This window comes from Passer domesticus, chromosome 24 (genome assembly GCF_036417665.1).
Source record: "Passer domesticus isolate bPasDom1 chromosome 24, bPasDom1.hap1, whole genome shotgun sequence".
NCBI classification, from domain to species: Eukaryota; Metazoa; Chordata; class Aves; order Passeriformes; family Passeridae; genus Passer; species Passer domesticus.
The window spans coordinates 3,546,570-3,556,341 of record NC_087497.1 but is presented as its reverse complement, the minus strand read 5'-3'; the positions used below and the strand labels follow the sequence as shown (position 1 = coordinate 3,556,341).

The window sequence follows — 9,772 nt, the reverse complement described above, 5'->3', positions numbered from 1 at the left end:
TCCCTGGCTGACAAGTGGCCATGGACTACACACAAAAATGCTCTAAAGCTGACAGCACCAAATGTTTCTTCTCCATCTAGCACAGTTGTTTAGGATTCAGTGAGGAACAAAACTGCATCTTGTAGGTTTTAATAAAGCTCTTGGCGAGCAGTTCAAACACCAGGGGAGAAGCTGGAGAGAGAGGTTGAATTTATGGGAGCGGGAGGAGATCGTTTGCTTTCTTAGGAACTGGAAAAGATTAATAGTGTGCAAAGGCTCTTGGATTCATTCCTCACATAGCAGAATGGTTAGGAGACTAACTGGCTTGATGTTCTTCATTCTGCTTTCCCCAGGCAGCCTAGAGACTGTCTGGGCTGTGGAGAGAAGGACCAGGGAGAACAGGGAGCCATCCCATGTCAGCCCCAGTGTGAGAGCTGTGGTGTGCTGGGGGACAGAGGGGAACCGAACCTCAGCGTGCTTTGTTGGGAAATTAAATAGATGCTTAATATTTCTGGTACCTGGGGAGGTGGTGGAAGTACAGGGCAACAAGGCAGGTTCATCCTTCCAGCACATGCCCACTCCTGGACCCTGGGGTGCCAACAGCACAGAACCCTTCCCCACTCACTGCACACCCATCAGACCAGCAGAATCTGCCCCTCCTTGGAGCTCAACAGGGCAAAAGCTGTGACAAAGTCAGAGGCACTAGAGAAACACTGAGCCAAGACTGGGGAACGGAAAAAAAGCCAGCTAACAGGTAGGGGAGAATGTTTGCTGTATTTCAGAGCAAATAAGTACTGAGGCAGCCCCTCAGCAAAGTCACAAAGGAGTTCTGCTTCAGGCCAAGATGAAAGTCTCAAAGAATAAGCTCAACAACCATAGGGACTTGTGAAACCCGTACTTGGTTTATTAAATTAATCACAAAGCTTTTTATCACATATTTCTGCCTCTGAGCCACTTTACACTTCAGTTCAGGTGCCAAATCCTTTGTCTTTTCCATAACTGTGGACTCTTGTAATACACTCAGTTTTGAAATCTGTTTCAAAAGCAAAACTTTTGGGTTTGTTTTGGAAGTCTAGTGTTACCAAGAGCAGGTCCCCATTTCTAAGCAGAACTGCAAAGGCCCTGCTGCACCAGAAGCCAGTTCCCACCCCTATGGGAGGAAACAAAACAACCATACACAAGTCAGATGCTCCTCATAAATGTTTGTGGGCATTTGACTTCAGTAACTGAATTTAGTTTGTGCTTTTCCTGGAAGTGAAGAATAACTGTTTTCCAATGGAGTTAGCAGGAGGTAAAGCTGAAAATCAAAGTGTGAGCTTTGTGTTTCCTGACAATTTTCCTTTAACAAGGTAGCTCCAGCTGCTAACTGCATTTTATTGCATTCCTCAAAGACAGATCTCCGTGCAAGAATACTTTAAGAGCTCTACTCCAAAAATAAGGGTACTTGGATTTGTTTTTATGGTTACATATATTTTACCAGTTGGTCTCAGAGCCCTTAGTGCTGCCTTACCCATAGCCTCACTAAGACACGGCACAGACTGGAGCTACTTGATGCCATGATGAATTTTTGCCTTTTATATATCTTTTATAGATCTTTTCTATATCTTTTATGTATTCTCAGTGCTCTTAAAATACATACTTTTAATTCCTTAAGTCTGATAACTTAACATAGTCCTGGTATTCTGCTAAGCCAGAAAACCAAACATCCTAAAGGCCTTGTAGGTGAAAACTGGAAAGACCTATGCTATCTTGAAAAACCAAGGTCCCATCTAAAATACATCCTATAAACTAAGATTAAGCCCATCCAAGAGGGAATACTTTGAGATGAGAAAATGTCACACTGTTCATTCAAGCCTCTCATCAAAGCATCTTTATTAGATATACTAATTTGCAAAACCTATAAAACTGTATACACAATCTCTTGGGTGTACATTTCAGCGTACTCCACCTTGATGAAGTGTTGCACCATAAGGATCCTTATTAAACACCAAGACAAAAACCCTTTATCCCTTAACTGTGTCTGCCTCTTAATTTGAGGACCCCATTTCAGTCAGTCAGAGTCAGGGCATGGCCACTTTCAATGCAGAAAGCTCCCTCAGCACTTTTAGCAGGGCCGTTGTTAGCACAAACAGACATCAGGGGCCAAACATCTGGGAGAAGCAGAAGGGCCAGCACTGAACTGTGCTGAACATCTCCCAGGATTTAAATCCATTTCTTCATTGGGCAGCTATCCTGAAGAGAGGCTGACAGAAGAGGAATGTTGAAGGGTTGTACAGCATGCACACATGCGAAGACAATTCTGCATCCAAGCTCACTATGACCTAGTGGTTTGTGAGGATGATACACCAAGGCCTGAGCAAGGATGACACCCTTGATTCACCCTGAGCCATCAGCCCTGCTCCAAACCCTCTGTAGGGAGCACAAGGCTGCACAGCCACCAGAGCCCCACCAGGAGCAGAACCCACCTCACCTCCCCCCTGGGCAGGAGCAGCTTTTCTTTGCAGCTGGTTTTCTTTGCAATTACAAATGTGTGTGAAAAATTGCAGCTAGAACTCGTGATCTCCTGTCACCGTCATATTTTCTGGAAAAATCCCCTTGCCCAGGATTTTTCTCCTGGGAAGCTGAGACGCCTCAGAGAAAAAGGAAAACAATTCTTATCTCATTTGCTTCTCCTGTGTTTTGCTGCTTTGGAATGTGGTTGGAGATTGTTTATCCAACAGGTGATCGTTTCACTGGTTTCATGTGAATTGTTTTTGACTTATTGGCCAGTCAGTGCCAAGCTGTGTCGAGGCTCTGGAAAGAGTCACAAGTTTTCTTTAATATTTTTTAGCCTTCTGTCTGTATCCTGTATTTTTTAGTATAGTTTTAGCATAGCATTCTTTAATATAATATAGATCATAAAATAATAAATTAGCCTTCTAAGAACATGGAGTCAGATGCATCATTTCCTTCCTGCCACGGGGCACCTCACAAATACAGGAATCCCCTATCCCTGATGGGAGCACTGGCAGCCCTAGCCCTGATCCAGCCCTCTCCCACCCTTGACACCCCCCAATCTGCTCCCCCCCAGTGTTCCTGGGACATGCAGTGCCCTCGGGAGGCCATGGGGACACCCTGGGTTGGGGAGACACAGAAACGTGAGCACAAACACCACACCCACAGCGTGTCCCATGCAATTCTTTATTGGCTTTCTCTGAGAAGCTGCAGCTCCTTAGCAAACACAGAGCTGGGAGACAAACACCCCCCTGCTTCCTGGGAATGTTCAGAGGATCAGTGCCAAGGCCAACAAAAGGTGTCCCTGAGCTGTCAGCAGTGGCTACCAGAGAGTGAAATTTTACATCTGATTTCAGTGGAAACAGAGCAGTGTACTGCTCACCCTTGAAATGTGCCCGTGTTTGTGTCAGAACTTGGGCATCTGTGCACCTCCATAATGACATTTTCAAGCCAGATTTGCTTCCTTCCTCCTCCATGCCCAGCTGGGATGACTGCAAACACACTGCTCACAGACATGAGGCGAGCACTGTTTCTAAACCCTGATCTGACATGTTTTCTTTATTTGTAAGGACAGAGCCCAAATATCTTTCACAGCACCAGCCTGAAGGACTCCATTACACTCACACATCTGCAGCACCTCATGTAAACAAGAATCAACATTTTTACCATGACAAAAACAGCCCAGGCCGAAGAGGGAAAGGACAAGTGCCACAGCTGGAGGTGACTCTCTTCTATCCTCACTGCTTTTTGGGCTCAGCCTCTTCTTCACAGACCAAGGCCATTCCCACTTCAAAATGGTACAGTTCAAGCATTTCATGCTGAGGCCAACTCATTCAGCTTCCAAAAAGCACCAGGAGATCTCCCTCGATTCCTCATCCCCTCTGCAGCACCACAGAACGTGCCAGAGGCTGGTCAGTGCCAGTCCCTGCTGCCCTGTCAGGAGCCAGGCGAGCAGCTCACCTCGTGATGGTTCTCCACAAACAGTGAGACCTTCAGGAGAGTATCTGAGACACAGAGAAAACAACAACCCTGTCAGATGAATGTGCTTTACCTGTATTCTGAAATCCAAAAACTTGCTTCTAAAGGCAATTTTAAAAAGTGTGGGTAAAACTGACTGAGGAGTGAAATAGGTCACTGAGCCCTTGCCACACTGTGAGGGAGGAAGTTGCTTCCAGCTGTGCCCAGGTGTGAGGGTGAGTACTTTCACCTGAAGCTGACCAAGATCTCAGAGCAGGGTCACCCACTGCTGCTGAGACCAGCAGAGCCAGCACGGCCAGGGGATATCAGCAGGAGCCCTGGGAAACACCCCTGGGCTCTTCACACACAGAACTACCTTGAACAACATCATCTTCCTTGAAACGCTCCAAAATCCTCTCCCAGGACTGCGGCAGGGCCTCCACGTCTGCCAGGCTGTCCAGGCTGAGGCGCTGCAGGAGCAGCTTGCTCTCCAAGTACCTGCGTGCCTGGTTAAGGACAACAAGGACAAAACAGCCCAGCCAGCCCTGCCCTGACACCCCCAGCCCTGCCCTGACACCCCCAGCCCTGCCCTGACACCCCCAGCCCTGCCCAGAGACCCCCAGCCCTGCCCAGAGACCCCCAGCCCTGCCCAGAGACCCCCAGCCCTGACATCCCCCGTGCTGTCCTGACACCCCCAGCCCTGCCCTGACACCCCCAGCCCTGCCCGGAGACCCCCAGCCCTGCCCGGAGACCCCCAGCCCTGCCCGGAGACCCCCAGCCCTGCCCGGAGACCGCTGCCCTGACACACCCCGTGCTGCCCTGACACCCCCAGCCCTGCCCTGACACCCCCAGCCCTGTCCCGACACCCCCAGCCCTGCCCGGAGACCCTCAGCGCTGCCCGGAGACCCTCAGCCCTGACACCCCCAGCCCTGCCCGGAGACCCCCTTCCCTGACACCCCCAGCAGGATACAGGTGCCGGTAGTAGCGTTCCACGTCCTGCAGCCCCTCCAGCACGTCGGCCAGCGAGGGGCAGCGCGGCCCGCGCCGCAGAAGCAGGGCCAGCCCCAGCTCGGCCGGGCCCGGCTCCTCCAGGAGCCGCAGCACAGCGCTGCCCGCGGCCCCCACGGCGTCCCGCACGGCCCGCAGCTCCTCCCTGCCGGCACAGCGGCGTCAGCCGGGCCCTCGGCCCCCCGCCCGCCCGGCCCCGGCCGCCTCCTCCTCACCGCCGCTCGCCCAGCTGCTCCAGCAGCGCCTCGGCCGCGCCGCGCTGCTTCTGCCACAGCCGCGCCCGCAGCTCCGGGAAGGCGCCCAGCGGCGTCGCGTCCCACGGCAGCCGCCGCGCCGCCCGCATCTGCGCCGCCAGCGCGGCCAGCGCGCCCAGCAGCGGGGCCGCCGCTGCCAGAGCCGCCCGAGCCGCCGCGTCCGCCCGCGCCGCCGCCTCCGCCCAGGCCCGGAGCGCGGCCACGGGCGCCGCCATCATCGCCATCACCGTCACCATCATCATCATCACCGTCAGCGTCACCGTCATCGCCCCGCGCCGCGCCGCCATTGGGCGCTGTGGCGGCGGTTGCGTTTGAAGGAGCGAGCGCTCGGAGCGCGCCCGGGCGGGAGCTGCGCCGAGCCCGCCATGGCCCCCGGCAGGAAAAAGGGCAGCGGCAGCGCCCGCCGCCGCAAAATGGAGGCGTTCCTGCAGGACTTCGACAGGGAAGGTGGGGCACGGGGAAGGAGGGGGTCGCGGAACGGGGAGGGGAAGGGAGAGGAGAGGCCCCGGGGCGCGGGCAGGGCTGACGGCGCGTCTCCCCGCAGTGCAGCGGCGGCTGAAGCGGATCGAGGCGGACGGGGAGCGCATGGTGCAAGAAGTGGAGCACATGTACGACATGGCCATCCTGCGGCTGCCGCCCGAGATCCGCGAGATGAACTGGCTGGAGTTCTTCGGTGCGGAGCGGGGCCGGGGGCGCTGGGCTCAGGGACCCTTCCCCCTTGGATAATAATAACAATACTACTACTAATAATAAAGCCCTTAGGAGCTGGGATCTACCCTCCCTGCAATCCCCAGGGAACAATCCCACACGCTCCTTCTGTTCTCTAGGGCTGGTTTGTGCTGGGTTTTGCACCCCCGTGGTGGCAGCCCTGCTGTGCTGTGTGAGTGTCCCTCATATTTCTGATGTATCTGATCTGTTTTCTTTCTAGCTCTAGCAAGAAGTGAAAACGCGCCGGAGGATGTGGCTAAGGTAGGTTTCCAGCACAAACATAAAGCTCTCTGCAGCCATCCCACTCTGTTCCTCACACTGGAATTCAGTTCTGGAGCATTACAAGAGAAACAGTTACATCAATATTTTCACAAATATTTCTTTAAAATTCAACAATAAGAGAGGCATGTTGTATCAGAGGTGGGATTTACCTGGTGCTGCTCCTCCCTGTTGATCTTTCCTTATCTGCTAGCCAGCACTCCCAAATCCCTGAGAGCACATGCATTTGGCAGTGAAGGAGAGCACTTCCAAGCTGGTGGAGCAGCAGGGTGTAGGAGAGCTACACCTGCAGCTGCCAACCAGGCACTGAGTGCTGAGGGAGGCAGAGATGCTTGAAAGGCCCAGTGTGAGCACAACAGCAAATGTGGAGCTCACCTGGCTCTAAAACTATTGGGGGTTTGCCCTACAACTTTTACATAAACACTGGGCTGCCAACAATCCCAATGGTGCCACAAGTGTTTTTAATTTTAGGCAGACATGGAGATAACAAAGATCCGCAGGCTAAGCGCAGAAGTCATCGATCCCCTGCTGGATGTTGCTGAGAAAGGTGAGTTTAAGCATTGTGGCATCATTGGTGAGGTGGAAGCATGTTGTGGTTACTTAAGGTGAATAATAATTCAGTTCTTGCTCACATCCCTCAGTATGTTTAAACCAGGAAAATAGTCCTACTTTTATCCCTAGTACCTGCAGTACATCTAACTAATTTCGTTAAAACATTCAAAATAATCCAAAGTAGTGCTCTGGCAGCCATTAGGATTGCATTGGAATTTGGATTTCTGAAGCAAATTGCTGCCAAAATTGCTTATAGCTGTCTTTTTTCCCTACTACATAATAATTTAAAGTTATTATTTACTTAGGTAACACTTTCTCTTTCTAGTGAGTAAGATCAAAAGGAGTGTTGAAGCTGATGAGGAGGCAGAGCCTCCATTGCTTCCACTGCAGAAGAGATCTCGACTTGCCAGCCAGTGCCCTTCAGAGGCTGAGAGTGGGGATGCAAGGACTGCCAAGGTGAGCAGCTGTTCTCTGGGGTGACATTAGGATGGGAATTCCTGACTGAGCTGATGGGCTGTCCAGGATGCTCTTAGGAGACTACACACAGTCTAGCCACAGGGGAGGGTCGCAAAGGCTTCAGTGCTGTTTGTTCTGGGCTCTTGTGCCATGGAAAGGGACTGAGCATTTTGTGTGGGAGCCTCTGTTAGTGTGGGCTCAGCTGTCCCAAAGGGCAGTAGCTGATCTGTGAGTGATGTGTGCTTCAGGTGAAGGCATCCACCAAAAAGCCACCCATGGCCAGAAGACCCCCCTCAGCGACAGTGAAGGGCAAGGGCAAGAGGTAAGGGGGATGTCTCTGTCTCCTCTCTAGAAATGGAGAGACAGAGTGCAAATATGAGTTATCTCTTTGGTGGGATGGGCTTTGTTTCAGTGGTGGAGGGTGGGAGTTGTGCCACACCACAGGGGAAAATTGATGAATGAAGGATGGACAGCTGCCTGTCCTGTGACAACAAGCTGTCCCCAGTTTTGGGGTCACTGGTTAGTTGTAACCCTGGGTTTAGCGGTGGTCACCTTCTTCAAGCCTTTGACAAGTGCCTGTACACTTGTTAAAGGTGATATTATGTGCAGATGTTTATTTCCCTTTAACAGATCAAGCAAAAACAGCTTCATCACTCCAGCTACTGGCAGAATGGTTGACATGTGTCTTCGGGGAAGCACCTCCATGGTTACACCCAGATTTGATCCCAGGTTTGTTAACAGAGACAATAAATACATTTCCTTTCCATCTCTGATCCAGTCTGCTTTACAACACAGCCTGTAGAGGTTGTTTGGACCCGAAATGAAAGACTTGGAGTGGAGGAGCAGGTGTCACTCACTGATGGCTGCTCTTGCAGGGTGTTCAAGACGCCGGGGCTGCGCACGCCCGCCCTCAACGAGCGCGTTTACACCTTCTCTGCCAAGGGCAGCCCCCTGGCCGAGCCCGAGGACGTCATCCTCACCGTGCCCCTCGGCGGGGGAGAGGTAAATCCTGACCCTTCCCCTGCTCAGGGGTGCACGGGCACCGCTTGGTGCCTCACCTGCTTTGTTTCACCCACTCCTATCTCTTTAGCTGTGCCACTGCAGTTTGTCTGAGGGGTTGATTGAGCTGAAGACAAACCTTGAGACTCTTAGCCAGAAGTGGGGCCTGCTCGAGCTGGTTGAAACAGAACAAGGGGATGTTTCACTGTGCATTCACTTTAAAGCACTTAAATCAGCAATAGTGCCAATGTAGGGGGTTTGATGCTGGCTGAATGCCAGTGCACCCACAAAGAAAATCATTGATTCACTGGCTTTATCCCCCCTCACCACAAACCAAGCTATTTAAAACCACCACAGCCAGTAATGCATTAATGCACTGCAGGAAAGGTGTGAGATGAGCTGCTGTTGCAGCTGAATGTAGTTCTCTGCCTGTCTATACTTAGATCTTAATCTCTTTTATTTTATTTAACTTTTTTACTGTCTGCAGCTGGCCAGACAGAAAACCTGAGATTTGGGTTTGTTTCCACAGAGCATACGTTTGACAGAAAAGGATCTGACCAAGAAGAATTTTCTTCAGCTGAACCCCAAGGCCCAAGGGCTCATGCAGAAGCTGTCAGTAAGTCTGGGTGTTTTTGTCAGCCATAGCTGTAAGGCAGTGCTGTCCCTCTGTCACCAGTCAGGGGATTGTTGAGCTGCAATAGAAACTCCTTATTTCCCCCTGGCCCTTTGTCTTGAATTTTGGCTGATGTCAGAGGTGAAGAAGCAGCACAGAGCAGGGAAGGGAGAAGCAGGAGTGTTGCATCACATCTGCCTCAATACACAGTGGGGAAAAGAGCTGTTGTCACTGCTCTGAAAAACAAAGTTGTGCTTTAGGTGGGAGCTGCAACTGTCTGTGGGCTGTACCAGTGTCTCTGAGTACTGATGGATTTCTCTTTCCTTTCAGGTTTGTCTCACACAGGCTTGCAATGAGGCAAAAATGCCAGAGGGGAGTCAGTGAGCAAGACATCCCTCTGTAGTTCTTGTTTTAATTTGTATATTCCTTTTATTGATCTACAGAATGAAAAACTAGTTATTCTACCTATGATATGTAATGGGATCAAAATAAATTGAACTTTGGAGAGAAATAAAATTAAGTTGGAGAGAAAAAACATTCCTTACTTTTTTATTTCCTTTAAGGTTGAAACCATGAGTCTGTTCTCTTGGGCTTGCAGATTAGCAGGTGGGCAGAAAGCCTGATGACTGGCATGTTAAGAGCCATGTTCAGAGTAAAGAACTCTGCTTCTCTCTCTAACTTTGTCTAGAATTTTCTTTTTCTGGAAAAAAGCCTGTTTCTTTAAGCTGTTGCAATGTCCTTTCCAAAGATGTCCTTGATTTAAGCCTCTTTATAGGGCTATAAACAAGGATGTTGAGACTTTGAAACCTTTTCTGTATTTGAAAAGTTCTGCTTTTGGCAAAACCAGGCCTGCAGCATGGCTAGAAGGGAGACAAACTGTAATCAGAGCTCTTTGGTGCAGGGTGTGGCATGGGAGAAAGCTTCTAGAACAGCCTTTGTTCATGAATTTCCTTTGGAGAGCAAACATTTTATT

The 9,772-nt window shown here is 50.9% G+C and overlaps 2 protein-coding genes across 2 annotated transcripts; one reads left to right on the top strand and one right to left on the bottom strand.

Annotated features, from left to right (window-relative positions):
• Nucleotides 1-3,145: 3,145 nt before the first annotated feature.
• AIRIM (AFG2 interacting ribosome maturation factor) lies at nt 3,146-5,479 on the bottom strand. Its single transcript, XM_064398342.1, has 4 exons — nt 5,154-5,479; nt 4,901-5,083; nt 4,307-4,428; nt 3,146-3,977 (listed from the first exon to the last, which is right to left on the bottom strand). Exons 1-4 carry the CDS (start codon nt 5,477-5,479, stop codon nt 3,910-3,912), a joined length of 699 nt encoding a protein of 232 aa, XP_064254412.1. The 3' UTR covers nt 3,146-3,909.
• A 25-nt stretch (nt 5,480-5,504) lies between these two features.
• CDCA8 (cell division cycle associated 8) lies at nt 5,505-9,336 on the top strand. Its single transcript, XM_064398344.1, has 10 exons — nt 5,505-5,639; nt 5,737-5,865; nt 6,121-6,161; nt 6,651-6,726; nt 7,057-7,187; nt 7,436-7,509; nt 7,818-7,916; nt 8,063-8,189; nt 8,716-8,802; nt 9,130-9,336. Exons 1-10 carry the CDS (start codon nt 5,558-5,560, stop codon nt 9,181-9,183), a joined length of 900 nt encoding a protein of 299 aa, XP_064254414.1. The 5' UTR covers nt 5,505-5,557; the 3' UTR covers nt 9,184-9,336.
• The last annotated feature ends 436 nt before the right edge of the window (nt 9,337-9,772 follow it).

What these genes read in the sequence shown, in the direction of transcription:
- AIRIM (XM_064398342.1), bottom strand. Translation starts at nt 5,479, where the DNA reads ATGGCGGCGCGGCGCGGGGCGATGACGGTGACGCTGACGGTGATGATG. An exon ending in GAGCAGCTGGGCGAGCGGCG is followed by an intron (nt 5,084 to 5,153) that starts GTGAGGAGGAGG and finishes CTGTGCCGGCAG; the next exon opens with GGAGGAGCTGCGGGCCGTGC. An exon ending in GGAAGATGATGTTGTTCAAG is followed by an intron (nt 3,978 to 4,306) that starts GTAGTTCTGTGT and finishes TCTGTGTCTCAG; the next exon opens with ATACTCTCCTGAAGGTCTCA.
- CDCA8 (XM_064398344.1), top strand. Translation starts at nt 5,558, where the DNA reads ATGGCCCCCGGCAGGAAAAAGGGCAGCGGCAGCGCCCGCCGCCGCAAA. An exon ending in GCAGGACTTCGACAGGGAAG is followed by an intron (nt 5,640 to 5,736) that starts GTGGGGCACGGG and finishes GTCTCCCCGCAG; the next exon opens with TGCAGCGGCGGCTGAAGCGG. An exon ending in GCTGGATGTTGCTGAGAAAG is followed by an intron (nt 6,727 to 7,056) that starts GTGAGTTTAAGC and finishes TTCTCTTTCTAG; the next exon opens with TGAGTAAGATCAAAAGGAGT.